The sequence below is a fragment of the Panulirus ornatus genome, chromosome 43 (assembly GCF_036320965.1).
Source record: "Panulirus ornatus isolate Po-2019 chromosome 43, ASM3632096v1, whole genome shotgun sequence".
NCBI classification, from domain to species: Eukaryota; Metazoa; Arthropoda; class Malacostraca; order Decapoda; family Palinuridae; genus Panulirus; species Panulirus ornatus.
Genome location: NC_092266.1, coordinates 32,564,167 through 32,583,973, shown reverse-complemented (window position 1 = coordinate 32,583,973; position 19,807 = coordinate 32,564,167). Strand labels below are relative to the sequence as shown.

General features: G+C 42.5%; 1 protein-coding gene across 3 annotated transcripts in view; it reads right to left on the bottom strand.

Moving 5' to 3' along the window:
* The window catches only part of LOC139762529 (sodium-coupled monocarboxylate transporter 1-like), a 65,985-nt gene extending 46,864 nt beyond the window's left edge, over window positions 1-19,121 (bottom strand). For 2 of the 3 annotated variants that reach the window (XM_071687526.1, XM_071687528.1), the window contains exons 1-3: window positions 19,007-19,121; window positions 4,014-4,279; window positions 3,563-3,696 (exon numbers count right to left, since the gene is read on the bottom strand). In XM_071687526.1, coding sequence (XP_071543627.1) covers window positions 3,563-3,696; window positions 4,014-4,254 — 375 coding nt within the window. In that variant the 5' untranslated portion in view covers window positions 4,255-4,279; window positions 19,007-19,121. The remainder of the gene's footprint in view (window positions 1-3,562; window positions 3,697-4,013; window positions 4,280-19,006) is intronic. The other variant, XM_071687527.1, reaches the window with a different exon arrangement.
* Between the last annotated feature and the right edge of the window lie 686 nt (window positions 19,122-19,807).

The window sequence follows — 19,807 nt, the reverse complement described above, 5'->3', positions numbered from 1 at the left end:
AAAAATGATAATATGATATATATATTTTTTATTATACTTTGTTGCTGTCTCCCACATTAGTGAGGTAGGGCAAGGAAACAGACAAAAGAATGGCCCAACCCACCCACATACACATGTATATACATACACATCCACACACACACATATACTTTCTTTCTTTCAAACCATTCGCCATTTCCCGCGTTAGCGAGGTAGCGTTAAGAACAGAGAACTGGGCCTTTGAGGGAATATCCTCACCTGGTCCCCTTCTCTGTTCCTTCTTTTGGAAAATTAAAAAAAGATAACACACATATACATACCTATATATTTCATTGTATACATATATATACATACACATACATCCAGGCTCCACAAAACTTTCCATGGCTTATCTCAGACGCTTCACATGCCCTGGTTCAATCCATTGACAACATGTTGGCCCCGATATACCACATCGTTCCAATTCACTCTATTCCTTGCACGCCTTTCACCTTCCTGCATGTTGAATCAGACCCCGATCCTCTTTGTCAGTCTTTCCTCACTCATTCTCTCCATGTGACCAAACCATCTCAATACATCCTCTTCTGCTCTCTCAACCACACTCTTATTATTACCACACATCTCTCTTACCCTTTCATTACTTACTCGATCAAACCACCTTACAGCACATATTTGTCCTCAGATGTCTCATTTCCAACACATCCACCCTCCTCTGCACAGCCCTATCTATAGCCCACACCTCACAACCATATAACATTGTTGGAACCACTCTTCCTTCAAACATACCCATTTTTACTTTCCGAAATAATGTTCTCGCCTTCCACACATTTTCCAACGCTTCCAGAACTTTTGCCCCCTCCCCCACCCTGTGACTCACTTCTGCTTCCATGGTTCCATCCACTGCCAAATCCACTCACAGATATCTAAAACACCTCACTTCCTCCAGTTTTTCTCCATTCAAACTTACCTCCCAATTGACTCGTCCCTCAACCCTACTGTATGTAATAACCTTGCTCTTATTCACATTTACTCTCAGCTTTCTTCTTTCACACACTTTACCAAACTCCATCACCAGCTTCTGCAGTTTCTCGCATGAATCAGCCACCAGCGCTGTATCATCAGCGAACAACAACTGACTCACTTCCCAAGCCTTCTCATCCACAACAGACTGCATACTTACCCCTCTCTCCAAAACTCTTGCATTCACCTCCCAAACAACCCCATCCATAAACAAATTAAACAACCATGGAGACATCACACACCCCTGCCACAAACCGACATTCACTGAGAACCAGTCAATTTCCTCTCCTCCTACTCCTACACATGCCTTACATCCTCGATGAAAACTTTTCACTGCTTCTAGCAACTTGCCTCCCACACCATATACTCTTAATACCTTCCACAGAGCATCTCTATCAACTATATCATATGCCTTCTCCAGATCCATAAATGCTACATACAAATCCATTTGTTTTTCTAAGTATTTTTCACATACATTCTTCAAAGCAAACACTTGATCCACACATCCTCTACTACTTCTGAAACCACACTGCTCTTCCCCACTCTGATGCTCTGTACATGCCTTCACCCTCTCAATCAATACCCTCTCATATAATTTCCCAGGAATACTCAACAAACTTATACCTCTGTAATATGAACACTCACCTTTATCCCTTTTGCCTAAGTACAATGGCACTGTGCATGCATTCCACCAATCCTCAGGCACTTCACCATGAGCCATACACACACTGAACATCCTCACCAACCAGTCAACAACACAGTCACCCCCTTTTTTAATAAATTCCACTGCAATACCATCCCAACCAGCTGCCTTACCAGCTTTCATCTTCCACAAAGCTTTCACTACCTCGTCTCTGTTTACCAAATCATTCTCCCTGACCCCTCTCACTTCATAGACCATCTCAACCAAAACATCCTATATCTGCCACTCTCTCATCTAACACATTCAACAAACCTACAAAATACTCACTCCATCTCCTTCTCACATCAACACTACTTGTTATTACCTCCCCATTAGCCCCCTTCACCGATGTTCCTATTTGTTCTCTTGTCTTACTTTATTTACCTCCTTCCAAAACATCTTTTTATTCTCCCTAAATTTTAATGATACTCTGTCACCCCATTATACTTTGTCGTGGTCTCCCGCGTCAGTGAGGTAGCGCAAGGAAACAGTCGAAAGAATGGCCCAACCCACCCACATACACATATATACATACACGTCCACACACGCACATATACATACCTATACATTTCAATGTATACATATATATACATACACAGACATATACATATATACACATGTGCATAATTCATACTTGCTGCCTTAATTCATTCCCGTCACCACCCCGCCACATTATACATATACATATACATACACATACACAGACATATATACACATGTACATATTCATACTCGCTTGCATTCATCCATTCCTGGCGCTACCTTGTCCCACATGAAACAGGATGGCCTTGATTAGGGCCTCATCTGCCCATCCCATCTCAGCTAACATAAAAGAAAGTCTACACATGTTGGTAATAAGAAAATGACTGAAATACGCACAAGTAGTAAGTAGCACCACCGAACAGTAAATGGTGAACTAGCAACTTGTTTCTCAGGTACTAGGCCTGCCACCTGTACATAAGTGTCACAGACACGTGTGTAGATTGGCTCAACCTTTCCGTTAAGTTTTCACCAAAAATCAGGGAAGATAGTTGTCTCTTTGTTTATACATGTCAAGTAAAAGGGTCTGGGGACATAACTAGATGTTTGTGGATGATTCCAAGCTATAACAAAAATGTGATGTATGCAAAAGTGCAATAACCTACAAGATATGGAGAGGATGTGGAAGATGGTAAAGAAACTTTGATACAGATTGATGAAGATAGGGAACAAAAAATTTATTTGGTCAATGATGACAACCAGCAGGGAGAAAGAAAGTTAATGGAATCATTTTGGTGACAGAACTTCAGTCTTCTGAGACTCCTTATGGTACCACATGAGAAGGTTTCTTATGGAGACAAAAAGTATTTTATTACTGCTAACTCTGTAACTATACAGTCTTTGACATGCTTAGAAAGGTATTAATGGTGTTTGTTCTACCCAAGTCAGTGTATGCAATGATAGTTTGGTCTCCTCACCTGGGTAACTTTTACAGCTATAAGAGTGTCCAACAACATGGAGGAAAAAGTGTAACATGACAGAGAGAGATCAGTTAGCAGGAGAGGTGAAAAGCCTTAGTTCTACAAAAGTTGGGAGGTAGAATGACATGAGAAAATATGAAAATGTTGAGTTTCCAGAGAATACCAAGAATATTGATACAGATCAGCTTTTCAAAATAAAAGGGAAGTACTGTACTCAACCACAGCACAAAAGAGGAACAAGAATCAGAGAAGATATCTAAAAACACAAGCTAATTAACGAGGAAATAAATCCTGTGAGCAATAAGAGATAAGATGAAAAAAAGACATACTGTAGAATGTTAAACAAAAGATGGGAGGCCACAACAGTTTTAACTTGTCCATAGAAAAAGGTAACTTCAAACAGGTAATTTCACACACACACCTGCATCATAGAGACAAGATCAAGTTGATTAAGGACTGGTAAGGTAAGGTTCCTCACTGCCATGATGCCCAGGATGGAACCCAAGAGATTGATGGAGAGCTGTGTTCCATGTAGATACACTTCTGCTGAATTACCTATGGAAAAGAAAAGATAAAAAAAGGTGTGATCAATGCCTTTAGGTTTATGGGTATGGTCATGTGAGTGCATGAATATCTGCAATCATTCTCTTAATTGTGGCAGAAACAAGGTAGAAATGCAGGAAGCACCTTACCAACCACTTCTTCCTCTGGCTAAACTGCCTGCAGAAAAAAAAGTTTAGAAATACAATGTTGTGTGGAGAATGCTTATAGCCATGGAAATTTCATGGGAACTAGCAGATTCAGGCCCTCGTCCCCACACTCCTGAAGGGTTAAGGGTAGGATGGGCTGCAAGGCTAATTCCATATGCTTACCAAGGATGGAGAGGGCAGAGACGACTCCACCCAGGAGGGAGAGGGCCACTGGCAGGATGGGCATATGCCGACCCCCAAGTAGGAAGTCCATTGTGGTGGTAACACTGCCACGGGCCTTGAGGGCACTGTACAGGCCCACACATATGGATGCCACCAGCATTATGCCAAACACCAAGTAGTCCAGCAGGCTCAAGTGAAAGACTCCATCATTGCCCACCACCGCTGGCAATCTTTCCATCATCCTGCCACACACCAATGCTGTCTCACTAAATGAAGAGTGTAAAGGATAATTAAGATCATGTAGAATTTACTTTCTTGATGGGAAGGTTTTTGAATGAAATATCTCTTTTCAGGGTTTGATTTATCACCATCATTGTTATTATTATTATTATTATTATTATTATTATTATTATTATTATTATTACATCATGACCAATTTCTGTGAAAGAGTCCTAATGTTACTTAAGAACCTTTCTAAAAGTTCCATGGTGGACACTGAAATCCTCTCAGTAGAGGATCTTGGCTTGCAGGGAAAAGGTTGCAACTCTCATGACAGGAATTTAATATAGTCAAAGAAAGATGTAAGATTTATAGAATTAGGAGAGCAGAAGGCAAAGCAAAAGAAAAGTGTGGTAGCTGGGAAATGGACTTTGTGCCAGATAAGATCAAAGTTTTAGAGACTCATGGTCCGAGAAGTGTGTGATGTGTTGATGCTGGAATAGACACAGACACCCCCTTTGAACTGGAATTGTGAATGATTACAGCTGGGTATGAAAAAAGGGGTTAGTGAGAACATCATTAGACCATTGGGTCTCAAAGAGAAGTAATATATCAGGAGAGGTGCTAGATGGATGGTGTTGAACAGAAGAGAGGTTACTGGTAAGAGCACAAATTTTGGTATGGTAAATGTAAAAAGAGTAGGTCTATTAGGGAAAGGAAGGTTGTAGGAGGGACTGTTACTACTAATTTTAGCCATCCCTCTCATTGGCAATCGAATCCGATGGAACCCTGTGATTCTTAACTCCCCATGATGCCAAGGACTAGGGGCTACAGAACTGTTGGACTCTGTCATGTTTGCATTTAAAAACAATTGTGCAAACAGGAGATGGCAAGAGAAGAAAATAGATGAGGTTTAAGTGGATGTATGGTGCTTTTAAGATGGCATGACTAGCCTGATAGTCCACTTTTGATGAGAGAAATTAAGATCAACGATCTTAACATGGAGAGTAAATGTGAATAAGAGCAAGGTTATTAGCTTCAGTAGGGTTGAGGGACAAGTAAATTGGGATGTAAGTTTGAAGGGAGAAAAACTGGAAGTGTTTTTAGATATCTGTGAGTGGACTTAGCAGCAAATGGAACTAAGGAAGCGGAAGTGAGTCACAGGGTGAGGGAGGGGCAAAGGTTCTAGGAGTGATGAAGAATGTGTGGAAGGACAGAACGTTATCTCAGGGAGCAAAAATGGGTATGTTTGAAGGAATAGTAGTTCCAACAATAGTATATAGTTGTGATGTATGGGCTATAGATAGGGTTGTACGGAGGAAGGTGGATGTGTTGGAAATGAAATCTTTGAGGACAATATGTGGTGTGAGGAGGTTTGATCGAGTAAGTAATGAAAGGGTATGAGAGATGTGTGGAAATAGAGTGTGGTTGAGAGAGCAGAAGAGGGTGTGTTGAAATGGTTTGAACATATGGAGAGAATGAGTGAGGAAAGATTGCCAAAGAGGGTATATGTGTCAGAGGTGGGGGGAACAAGGAGAAGCGGGAGACCAAATTGGAGATGGAAGGACGGAGTGAAAAAGATTTAGAGCAATCGAGGCTTGAACATACAGGAAGGTGAGAAGCGTGCAAAGAATATAGTGAATTGGAGTGATGTGGTATACTGAGGTCGACATGCTGTCAATGGACTGGACTAGGACATTTGAAATATCTGGGGTAAACCACGGAAAGGTCTGTGGGGCCTGAATGTGGATAGGGAGCTGTGATTTGGTGCATTACATATGACAGCTGAGTGTGAACAATATAGCCTTTTTGTCTATTTTCCTGACACTGCCCCACTGCAGCAGGGGGTAGCAATGCTGTTTCCTATGGGGTGGGGTAGTGCCAGGAATGGATGAAGGCAAGCATCAATAAGCACAAGTGTATATATGTATGTATACTTATGTATATGTTGATATGTACATGTGAGTGTATGGACGTTTATATATTTTATTTATTTATTATTCTTTGTCGCTGTCTCCCGCGTTTGCGAGGTAGCGCAAGGAAACAGACGAAAGAAATGGCCCAACCCACCCCCATACACAATGTATATACATACACGTCCACACACGCAAATATACATACCTATACATCTCAATGTACACATATATATACACACACAGACACATACATATATACCCATGCACACAATTCACACTGTCTGCTTTTATTCATTCCCATCGCCACCTCGCCACACATGGAATACCATCCCCCTCCCCCCTCATATGTGCGAGGTAGCACTAGGAAAAGACAACAAAGGCCCCATTCGTTCACACTCAGTCTCTAGCTGTCATGCAATAATGCCCGAAACCACAGCTCCCTTTCCACATCCAGGCCCCACACAACTCTCCATGGTTTACCCCAGACGCTTCACATGCCCTGATTCAATCCACTGACAGCACGTCAACCCCGGTATACCACATCGATCCAATTCACTCTATTCCTTGCCCGCCTTTCATCCTCCTGCATGTTCAGGCCCCGATCACACAAAATCTTTTTCACTCCATCTTTCCACCTCCAATTTGGTCTCCCACTTCTCCTCGTTCCCTCCACCTCTGACACATATGTCCTCTTGGTCAATCTTTCCTCACTCATTCTCTCCATGTGCCCAAACCATTTCAAAACACCCTCTTCTGCTCTCTCAACCACGCTCTTTTTATTTCCACACATCTCTCTTACCCTTACATTACTTACTCGATCAAACCACCTCACACCACACATTGTCCTCAAACATCTCATTTCCAGCACATCCACCCTCCTGCGCACAACTCTATCCATAGCCCACGCCTCGCAACCATACAACATTGTTGGAACCACTATTCCTTCAAACATACCCATTTTTGCTTTCCGAGATAATGTTCTCAACTTCCACACATTCTTCAAGGCTCCCAGGATTTTCGCCCCCTCCCCCACCCTATGATTCACTTCCGCTTCCATGGTTCCATCCGCTGCCAGATCCACTCCCAGATATCTAAAACACTTTACTTCCTCCAGTTTTTCTTCATTCAAACTTACCTCCCAATTGACTTGACCCTCAACCCTACTGTACCTAATAACCTTGCTCTTATTCACATTTACTCTTAACTTTCTTCTTTCACACACTTTACCAAACTCAGTCACCAGCTTCTGCAGTTTCTCACATGAATCAGCCACCAGCGCTGTGTCATCAGCGAACAACAACTGACTCACTTCCCAAGCTCTCTCATCCACAGCAGACTTCATACTTGCCCCTAATTCCAAAACTCTTGCATTCACCTCCCTAACAACCCCATCCATAAACAAATTAAACAATCATGGAGACATCACGCACCCCTGCCGCAAATCAACATTCAATGAGAACCAGTCACTTTCCTCTCTTCCTACACGTACACATGCCTTACATCCCTGATAAAAACTTTTCACTGCTTCTAACAACTTGCCTCCTACACCATATATTCTTAATACTTCCACAGAGCATCTCTATTAACTTTATCAAATGCCTTCTCCAGATCCATAAATGCTACATACAAATCCATTTGCTTTTCTAAGTATTTCTCACATACATTCTTCAAAGCAAACACCTGATCCACACATCCTCTACCACTTCTGAAACCACACTGCTCTTCCCCAATCTGAAGCTTTGTACATGCCTTCACCCTCTCAGTTAATATCTCTGTAATTTGAGCACTCACTTTTATCCCCTTTGCCTTTGTACAATGGCACTATGCAAGCTTTCCGCCAATCATCAGGCACCCCACCATGAGTCATACATACATTGAATAACCTTACCAACCAGTCAACAATACAGTCACCCCCTTTTTTTTTATAAATTCCTCTGCAATACCATTCAAACCCGCTGCCTTGCCGGCTTTCATCTTCCGCGAAGCTTTTACTATATGTATATATAACTGCAGAAGCTGGTGACTGAGTTTGGTAAAGTGTGTGAAAGAAGAAAGCTGAGAGTAGATGTGAATAAGAGCAAGGTTATTAGGTACAGTAGGGTTGAGGGACAAGTCAGTTGGGAGGTAAGTTTGAATGGAGAAAAACTGGAGGAAGTGAAGTGTTGTAGATATCTGGGAGTGGATCTGGCAGCGGATGGAACCATAGAAGTGGAAGTGAATCATAGGGTGGGGGAGGAGGCAAAAGTTCTGGGAGCGTTGAAAAATGTGTGGAAGTCAAGAACGTTATCTTGGAAAGCAAAAATGGGTATGTTTGAAGGAATAGTGGTTCCAACAATGTTATATGGTTGCGAGACGTGGGCCATAGATAGAGTTGTGTGGAGGAGGGTGGATGTGCTGGAAATGAGATGTTTGAGGACAATATGTGGTGTGAGGTAGTTTGATCGAGTAAGTAATGAAAGGGTAAGAGAGATGTGTGGTAATAGAAAGACTGTGGTTAAGAGAGCAGAAGAGGGTGTTTTGAAATTGTTAGGTCACATGGAGAGAATGAGTGAGGAAAGATTGACAAAGAGGATATATGTGTCTGAGGTGGAGGGACTGAGAAGTGGGAGACCAAATTGGAGGTGGAAAGATGGAGTGAAAAAGATTTTGAGTGATCGGGACCTGAACATGCAGGAGGGTGAAAGGCATGCAAGGAATACAGTGAATTGGAACGAGGTAGTATACCGGGGTCGACGTGCTGTCAGTGGATTGAACCAGGGCATGTGAATCGTCTGGGGTAAACCATGGAAAGTTTTGTGGGGCCTGGACGTAGAAAGGTAGCTGTGGTTCCGGTGTATTACACATGACAGCTAGAGACTGAGTGTGCTACCTCACGCACATGCGGAGGGAGGGGGTTGCTATTTCATGTGTGGCGGGGTGGCAACGGGAATGAATAAGGGCAGACAGTATGAATTATGTACATGTGTATATATGTCTCTGTGTGTGTATATATGTATATGTTGAGATGTATAGGTATGTATATGTGCGTGTGTGAACGTGTATGTATATACATGTGTACCTGGGTGGGTTGGGCCATTCTTTCATGTTTCCGTGCGCTACCTTTCTAACGCGGGAGACAGCGACAAGTTATAATAAATGAATATATATATATTATCCCTGGGGACTGAGTTTGGTAAAGTGTGTGAAAGAAGAAAGTTAAGAGTAAATGTGAATAAGAGCAAGGTTATTAGGTACAGTAGGGTTGAGGGTCAAGTCAATTGGGAGGTGAGTTTGAATGGAGAAAAACTGGAGGAAGTGAAGTGTTTTAGATATCTGGGAGTGGATCTGGCAGCGGATGGAACCATGGAAGCGGAAGTGGATCATAGGGTGGGGGAGGGGGCGAAAATCCTGGGAGCCTTGAAGAATGTGTGGAAGTCGAGAACATTTCTCGGAAAGCAAAAATGGGTATGTTTGAAGGAATAGTGGTTCCAACAATGTTGTATGGTTGCGAGGTGTGGGCTATGGATAGAGTTGTGCGCAGGAGGATGGATGTGCTGGAAATGAGATGTTTGAGGACAATGTGTGGTGTGAGGTGGTTTGATCGAGTAAGTAAGGTAAGGGTAAGAGAGATGTGTGGAAATAAAAAGAGCGTGGTTGAGAGAGCAGAAGAGGGTGTTTTGAAATGGTTTGGGCACATGGAGAGAATGAGTGAAGAAAGATTGACCAAGAGGATATATGTGTCGGAGGTGGAGGGAACGAGAAGAGGGAGACCAAATTGGAGGTGGAAAGATGGAGTGAAAAAGATTTTGTGTGATCGGGGCCTGAACATGCAAGAGGGTGAAAGGAGGGCAAGGAATAGAGTGAATTGGAGCGATGTGGTATACCGGGGTTGACATGCTGTCAGTGGATTGAATCAAGGCATGTGAAGCGTCTGGGGTAAACCATGGAAAGCTGTGTAGGTATGTATATTTGCGTGTGTGGACGTATGTATATACATGTGTATGGGGGTGGATTGGGCCATTTCTTTCGTCTGTTTCCTTGCGCTACCTCGCAAATGCGGGAGACAGCGACAAAGCAAAAAAAAAAATATATATATATATTATCCCTGGGGATAGGGGAGAAAGAATACTTCCCACGTATTCCCTGCGTGTCGTAGAAGGCGACTAAAAGGGAAGGGAGCAGGGGGGCTGGAAATCTTCCCCTCTTTTTTTTTTTTTTTTCAATTTTCCAAAGGAAGGAACAGAGAAGGGGGCCGGGTGAGGAGGTTTCCTCAGAGGCCCAGTCCTCTGTTCTTAATGCTACCTCACTGAGGCGGGAAATGGCGAATAGTATAAAAGGAAAGAAGAAAAGATTTTTTTTTTTTTTTTTTTTGCTTTGTCGCTGTCTCCCGTGTTTGCGAGGTAGCGCAAGGAAACAGACGAAAGAAATGGCCCAACCCACCCCCATACACATGCCTTGATTCAATCCACTGACAGCACGTCAACCCCGGTATACCACATCGCTCCAATTCACTCTATTCTTTGCCCTCCTTTCACCCTCCTGCATGTTCAGGCCCCGATCACTCAAAATCTTTTTCACTCCATCTTTCCACCTCCAATTTGGTCTCCCTCTTCTCCTCGTTCCCTCCACCTCCGACACATATATCCTCTTGGTCAATCTTTCCTCACTCATTCTCTCCATGTGACCAAACCATTTCAAAACACCCTCTTCTGCTCTCTCAACCACGCTCTTTTTATTTCCACACATCTCTCTTACCCTTACGTTACTTACTCGATCAAACCACCTCACACCACACATTGTCCTCAAACATCTCATTTCCAGCACATCCATCCTCCTGCACACAACTCTATCCATAGTCCACGCCTCGCAACCATACAACATTGTTGGAACCACTATTCCTTCAAACATACCCATTTTTGCTTTCCGAGATAATGTTCTCGACTTCCACACATTCTTCAAGGCTCCCAGAATGTTCGCCCCCTCCCCCACCCTATGATCCACTTCCGCTTCCATGGTTCCATCCGCTGCCAGATCCACTCCCAGATATCTAAAACACTTCACTTCCTCCAGTTTTTCTCCATTCAAACTCACCTCCCAATTGAATTGACCCTCAACCCTACTGTACCTAATAACCTTGCTCTTTTTCACATTTACTCTTAACTTTCTTCTTTCACACACTTTACCAAACTCAGTCACCAGCTTCTGCAGTTTCTCACATGAATCAGCCACCAGTGCTGTATCATCAGCGAACAACAACAACTCACTTCCCAAGCTCTCTCATCCCCAACAGACTTCATACTTGCCCCTCTTTCCAAAACTCTTGCATTCACCTCCCTAACAACCCCATCCATAAACAAATTAAACAACCATGGAGACATCACACACCCCTGCCGCAAACCTACATTCACTGAGAACCAATCACTTTCCTCTCTTCCTACACGTACACATGCCTTACATCCTCGATAAAAACTTTTCACTGCTTCTAACAACTTGCCTCCTACACCATATATTCTTAATACCTTCCACAGAGCATCTCTATCAACTCTATCATATGCCTTCTCCAGATCCATAAATGCTACATACAAATCCATTTGCTTTTCTAAGTATTTCTCACATGCATTCTTCAAAGCAAACACCTGATCCACACATCCTCTACCACTTCTGAAACCACACTGCTCTTCCCCAATCTGATGCTCTGTACATGCCTTCACCCTCTCAATCAATACCCTCCCATATAATTTGCCAGGAATACTCAACAAACTTATACCTCTGTAATTTGAGCACTCACTCTTATCCCCTTTGCCTTTGTACAATGGCACTATGCACGCATTCCGCCAATCCTCAGGCACCTCACCATGAGTCATACACACATTAAATAACCTTACCAACCAGTCAACAATACAGTCACCCCCTTTTTTAATAAATTCCACTGCAATACCATCCAAACCTGCTGCCTTGCCGGCTTTCATCTTCCGCAAAGCTTTTACTACCTCTTCTCTGTTTACCAACTCATTTTCCCTAACCCTCGCACTTTGCACACCACCTCGACCAAAACACCCTATATCTGCCACTCTATCATCAAACACATTCAACAAACCTTCAAAATACTCACTCCATCTCCTTCTCACATCACCACTACTTGTTATCACCTCCCCATTTGCGCCCTTCACTGAAGTTCCCATTTGCTCCCTTGTCTTACGCACTTTATTTACCTCCTTCCAGAACATCTTTTTATTCTCCCTAAAATTTAATGATACTCTCTCACCCCAACTCTCATTTGCCCTTTTTTTCACCTCTTGCACCTTTCTCTTGACCTCCTGTCTCTTTCTTTTATACGTCTCCCACTCAATTTCATTTTTTCCCTGCAAAAATCGTCCAAATGCCTCTCTCTTCTCTTTCACTAATACTCTTACTTCTTCATCCCACCACTCACTACCCTTTCTAATCAACCCACCTATATATATATAGGAATAGTGGTTCCAACAATGTTGTATGGTTGCGAGGCATGGGCTATGGATAGAGTTGTGCGCAGGAGGGTGGATGTGCTGGAAATGAGATGTTTGAGGATAATGTGTGGTGTGAGGTGGTTTGATCGAGTAAGTAATGTAAGGGTAAGAGAGATGTGTGGAAATAAAAAGAGGGTGTTTTGAAATGGTTTGGGCACATGGAGAGAATGAGTGAGGAAAGATTGACCAAGAGGATATATGTTTCGGAGGTGGAGGGAACGAGAAGTGGGAGACGAAACTGGAGGTGGAAAGATGGAGTGAAAAAGATTTTGAGTGATCGGGGCCTGAACATGCAGGAGGGTGAAAGGCGGGCAAGGAATAGAGTGAATTGGATCGATGTGGTATACCGGGGTTGACGTGCTGTCAGTGGATTGAATCAGGGCATGTGAAGCGTCTGGGGTAAACCATGGAAAGTTGTGTGGGGCCTGGATGTGGAAAGGGAGCTGTGGTTTCGGGCATTATTGCGTGACAGCTGGAGACTGAGTGTGAACGAATGGGGCCTTTGTTGTCTTTTCCTAGTGCTACCTCGCACACATGAGGGGGGAGGGGGATGGTATTCCATGTGTGGCGAGGTGGCGATGGGAATGAATAGGGGCAGGCAGTGTGAATTGTGTGCATGGGTATATATGTATGTGTCTGTGTGTGTGTATATATATGTGTACATTGAGATGTATAGGTATGTATATTTGCGTGTGTGTGTGTACATTGTGTATGGGGGTGGGTTGTGCCATTTCTTTCGTCTGTTTCCTTGCGCTACCTCGCAAACGCGGGAGACAGCGACAAAGCAAAATAAATAAATAAATATAAAATATATATATATATATATATATATATATATATACACACACACATATATACTTTTTTGCGTTTATCATCACATGAATTTGTTAGTTTTAGTGTTACATTATTGAGGAATTATGATGGACAAGGTCTAATCCCACATTCCTTGGACGAACTTAACTCAGCATCTTTATTCGCTTGCAACTCGCAGAAACAAATAATCATTTCTAATTATAACAAAGCAGAGCGCCAGAGGTTGCCAAGATCGTGATGCGCCATCCCCCGGCTGTTGCATGTTGCATGAAAGTCATGTCACCCAGCGCCACGGATGATCGTTAACCAAACTACCCCAGCTGATCCCAAGCCAAGGTATTCCGACATTACTGAAAATACGTTTCTGTGTTGGATGACTGCATATTTTTAAGTTGAATCTTCCGTCGTGTCTTGTAAATGATGGTATGACATCTATATGTAGTAGATCTGTAAGTCGTTCAGCACGCTAGGTTTGCGTTGTGTATAAATGGCTCGCGTGATGGAGTGAATGTTTTGGTTGGTTCGTGGAAGTATACTGCATAACAATGGTTATAATATGGAATTCACCAAGCAGTACTCTTCCCGAGTATTTCATCATCACCCACTGTTTAAGCAGAGTGACATCTTTGGCGATAATTTCAGGTTCGACGAGTATAGAGCTGTCAGCAGACGCTCACTTGAAATAAGATCAGCAGGTCACAATGTGATACAATCGCTGCTACATGCTCTGTGGACTATATCACAAACGTTTAGTTTCTACAGTGGCCGATCGGTGTAGACTGTCGCAGCAAACGTAGGCCATTTTGCGGTACAAATGATCTCGAAACATCATTATGATTTTAAATACGTTGCCACCGGCTTCTCGCACAAGATTATGTTCTTATATTTCATGACTTATCCTGATAAGACTCTTCTTACCTTATAACAAAGAAAATAGCAAAGGCTGAGTTTGGTAAAGTGTGTGGAAGAAGAAAGTTAAGAGTAAATGTGAATAAGAGCAAGGTTATTAGGTACGGTAGGGTTGAGGGTCAAGTCAATTGGGAGGTGAGTTTGAATGGAGAAAAACTGGAGGAAGTGAAGTGTTTTAGATATCTGGGAGTGGATCTGGCAGCGGATGGAACCATGGAAGCGGAAATGGATCATAGGGTGGGGGAGGGGGCGAAAATTCTGGGGGCCTTGAAGAATGTGTGGAAGTCGAGAACATTATCTCGGAAAGCAAAAATGGTTATGTTTGAAGGAATAGTGGTTCCAACACTGTTGTATGGTTGCGAGGCATGGGCTATGGATAGAGTTGTGCGCAGGAGGATGGATGTGCTGGAAATGAGATGTTTGAGGGCAATGTGTGGTGTGAGGTGGTTTGATCGAGTGAGTAACGTAAGGGTAAGAGAGATGTGTGGAAATAAAAAGAGCGTGGTTGAGAGAGCAGAAGAGGGTGTTTTGAAGTGGTTTGGGCACATGGAGAGAATGAGTGAGGAAAGATTGACCAAGAGGATATATGTGTCGGAGGTGGAGGGAACGAGGAGAAGAGGGAGACCAAATTGGAGGTGGAAAGATGGAGTGAAAAAGATTTTGTGTGATCGGGGCCTGAACATGCAGGAGGGTGAAAGGAGGGCAAGGAATAGAGTGAATTGGAGCGATGTGGTATACCGGGGTTGACGTGCTGTCAGTGGATTGAATCAAGGCATGTGAAGCGTCTGGGGTAAACCATGGAAAGCTGTGTAGGTATGTATATTTGCGTGTGTGGACGTGTGTATATACATGTGTATGGGGTGGGTGGGCCATTTCTTTCGTCTGTTTCCTTGCGCTACCTCGCAAACGCGGGAGACAGCGACAAAGTATAATAAAAAATGATATATATTTGTGTACGTGTATTTTCGATCGAAGACTTAACCCATGACCCAAATCCAGTTTCATGGATAAGAGAGAACAGTTCAGCAGACATAAAAGCTGAAGATATACAATAGCAATAAACGGACTAAAATAAATAAAAGAGTAGACCCTGATAAGTTTTATATAAGGACAATTAATAAGGCGAGAAATGAGATAGTTACGCCTTTAACTGCCAATTTCAATAAGTCGTCGCTACGGGAAACGTTCCAGATGAATGGAAGTTTGCCAGTATAACACCGATAAAATAAAAAGATGCCGGGAGATTATCACCCAAGAAGCTTAATGTCCGTAATTGGAAAGCTTGTGGAAATCATGATTCGAGATGTAAACGATGTATAGGACCACCACTTGATAAACGATTCTCAGCAGAGTTACGTACCTAAAAAAAAAAAAAAAAAGTGGAGAACAGCGTCGAGCTACGAAAATGATTTCCGGACTGAAAAGAAATTTCACGAAAGCTGTTTAAACAACTTTAATTTATTCAGCTTAGGAAAGAAGGGCCAAGAGGTGAACTAATACAAGTATTTAAAATGATCAATGGTTTTGATTATCAATCTATCAAGTTGCATAGATCTTGATTCTGTCTGATTTCACTCGCAACAATGGATACAAAATCACGGCAAACGTTTTACTTCGAGTGAGGCTAGGTACTTTTTCTTCAGCAGGATTGTTAACATATGGAACGATCTGCCAGTTAGAGCAGTTATAAGCCGTACCACAAATACGTTTAAGAATGGACTTGATAACTATTTCGCTACAAGTCCACGACTTATTTTCGCATCCTTAGCCACACTGATATATGGTGTGAGGTTCTTACATCGAGTAAGTAATGAAAGGGTAAAAGAAATGGGTTAATATAAGGAATGTGGTTGAGAAAGCAGGTGTGCTGAAATGAATTGGACATATGGAGAAAATGAGTGAGGAAAGATTGACAAAGAGGATATACATTTCATAGGTGGAGGAAACAAGAAGAGGGAAACCAAACTGGAGATGTAATGATGGAGTGAAAAAGATTATGAGCGATCGGGGCCTGAACATTCAGGAGGGTGAGAGGTGTGCAAGGAATAGAGTGAATTAGAACGATGTGGTATACCCAAGTCGACGTGCTGTCAATGGACTGAACCAGGGCCTATGAAACGTCTGGGGTAAACTGTGGAAAGGTCTGTGGGGCCTGGATGTGGATAGAGAGCTGTGGCTTCGGTGCATTACACGTGACAGCGAGAGACTGAGTGTGAACGAATGTGGCCTTAGTTGTCTTTTCCTGGCGCTACCTCGCTGAAGCAGGGGGTAGCGATACTGTTTCATGTGGGGCGGGGCAGCGCCAAAAATGGATGAAGGTAAGCAAGTATGAATATGTACATGTGTATATATGTATATGTCTGTGTATGTGTATGTATATGTGCGTGTATGGACGTGGATATATATATATATATATATATATATATATATATATATATATATATATATATATATATATATATACATATATATTTTTTTTTTTTTTATACTTTGTCGCTGTCTCCCGCGCTTGCGAGGTAGCGCAAGGAAACAGACGAAAGAAATGGCCCAACCCCCCCAACACACATGTATATACATACGTCCACACACGCAAATATACATACCTACACAGATTTCCATAGCTTACCCCAGACGCTTCACATGCCTTGATTCAATCCACTGACAGCACGTCAACCCCGGTATACCACATCGCTCCAATTCACTCCATTCCTTGCCCTCCTTTCACACTCCTGCATGTTCAGGCCCCGATCACACAAAATCTTTTTCACTCCATCTTTCCACCTCCAATTTGGTCTCCCTCTTCTCCTTGTTGCCTCCACCTCCGACACATATATCCTCTTGGTCAATCTTTCCTCACTCATCCTCTCCATGTGCCCAAACCACTTCAAAACACCCTCTTCTGCTCTCTCAACCACGCTCTTTTTATTTCCACACATCTCTCTTACCCTTACGTTACTCACTCGATCAAACCACCTCACACCACACATTGTCCTCAAACATCTCATTTCCAGCACATCCATCCTCCTGCGCACAACTCTATCCATAGCCCACGCCTCGCAACCATACAACATTGTTGGAACCACTATTCCTTCAAACATACCCATTTTTGCTTTCCGAGATAATGTTCTCGACTTCCACACATTCTTCAAGGCCCCCAGAATTTTCGCCCCCTCCCCCACCCTATGATCCACTTCCGCTTCCATGGTTCCATCCGCTGCCAGATCCACTCCCAGATATCTAAAACACTTCACTTCCTCCAGTTTTTCTCCATTCAAACTCACCTCCCAATTGACTTGACCCTCAACCCTACTGTACCTAATAACCTTGCTCTTATTCACATTTACTCTTAACTTTCTTCTTCCACACACTTTACCAAACTCAGTCACCAGCTTCTGCAGTTTCTCACATGAATCAGCCACCAGCGCTGTATCATCAGCGAACAACAACTGACTCACTTCCCAAGCTCTCTCATCCCCAACAGACATATATATATATATATATATATATATATATATATATATATATATATATATATATATATATATATATATATATTGGAAAGGATCACAATTTTGCGCGTGATCAAGATATTCCTGTGAGTCCACGGGGAAAATGAAACACGAAAAGTTCCCAAGTGCACTTTCGTGTAATAATCACATCAGGGGAGACACAAGGGAGAAATATAACAGTCAGTTGATATACATCGAAGAGACGAAGCTAGGACGCCATTTGGTAAACATGTGATTGTCCAAAACATGTTTAGGACAATCACATGTTTACCAAATGGCGTCGTAGCTTCGTCTCTTCGATGTATATCAACTGTTATATTTCTCTCTTGTGTCTCCCCTGATGATGTGATTATTACACGAAAGTGCACTTGGGAACTTTTCGTGTTTCATTTTCCCCGTGGACTCATAAGAATATATATATATATATATATATATATATATATATATATATATATATATATATATATATATATATATATATATATATATATAACACGTCTTTACTCTTGTGTACACACACACACACACACACATCAACCTAAGCCAGGAACCCGTTTATCGACCATGCCCGAGAATAGAACCTGGCTTGGGTGTAGGCCGACTGCCACGCTAAAGATTTGAACCCACTCGGCCCTGAGGTGACTCTTGGTCAACAACGCTAAGCTCTTCACCACGAAGGCCCTTGTGGTGTGTGCTTTGGCTCTTCACATAAAGATACTCTTATTTCACTCCATCCTTATTTCGGACTTGCGGGTTATTTTTTTTTCTTGTTCAAGGATAACTTTCAAATGTATCGTTTGCATTAAGTGTTGTGTCAAAGTTACTTGAACATTAGGAATTGTAAATGTTAGACGTCCCATTCGACACGTCCTGGTCACACTAGGTTAAAAGCGAACCAAGTAAAACTGAAAATTGCCTGTATCAGTCACCAACAGCCTGATCGATCTTCACCACTCGACATTAATGTTTTTAAGGTAATGACTATCCACACGTAAATGTTCTGAAAGCCAGAATCATTACCTCACTCATCAAAACACAATACACGAGCGTTGTTCATATATGTGCCACAACTGGTGCCACATACACTTGTACGTCTGGATCAGAGTTTGAAAAGTCTATAGCAGCAGTTGCTGCTGACTAACCTGCTGCTGGTGGAGACTAGGGACTACCCTAGAGTGTGTGGGTCACCCTGGAGTGCCTAGACCTACTCTGGAGTGCGTACGGACGAAGCGTATGAAGACAGATCAATATTGACTCTGAGGGATCCGCAGCCGTCGGCTTCCTTTATATGTGGCCGCGAGCTTTGCCCCTCCCGCGCCCCTTCAACCCCCCATCCCGACCCCCCACCTCCCAATCATCTTTATGCAACCCTGAATCTAGCTTGTGTAACTTACAATGTTAGTGTGCGTGCGTGGCTTGTTCTCGGTGCTTATATATGTGTTTCTAGTTGTTTGAGCAAAAAAAGAAAGGTTGAAGTAGAAAAAGGTAATACAAGATACTGGAGATTACGCAAGGGTAGGAGACTGCTTGGGTGATGTGGAAAACGTGAGGCATAGGGAGAGAAAAAGAGATGAGTTAATTATTATGCACGTAGAAAGAATTTGCTATATCATAACCTTTTCCTTTTGCCATCATACAAAGATAGCACAGTTCAAAACACTTTACACTACCCACGCAATCCATTTCAGTCAAAATAATTATTTCCAAAAAAAAGGGGTTTGGGGGTGGGATCAGCCACAATAGGCTTAAGTGCTTGCCGTACATTACTACCGTTACACTAGGCATCACACGGGTAGGCTTCACGTAACAATTTGACATTTACATTATTTCCAAAAATTCATAACATTCATTAATCCGCTCGCTCTGATAATCTAATATAATAAATAACCATATTCTCAACCCAGACAGTATGATACATTCTTGATTATGATGCTTGATAGTAC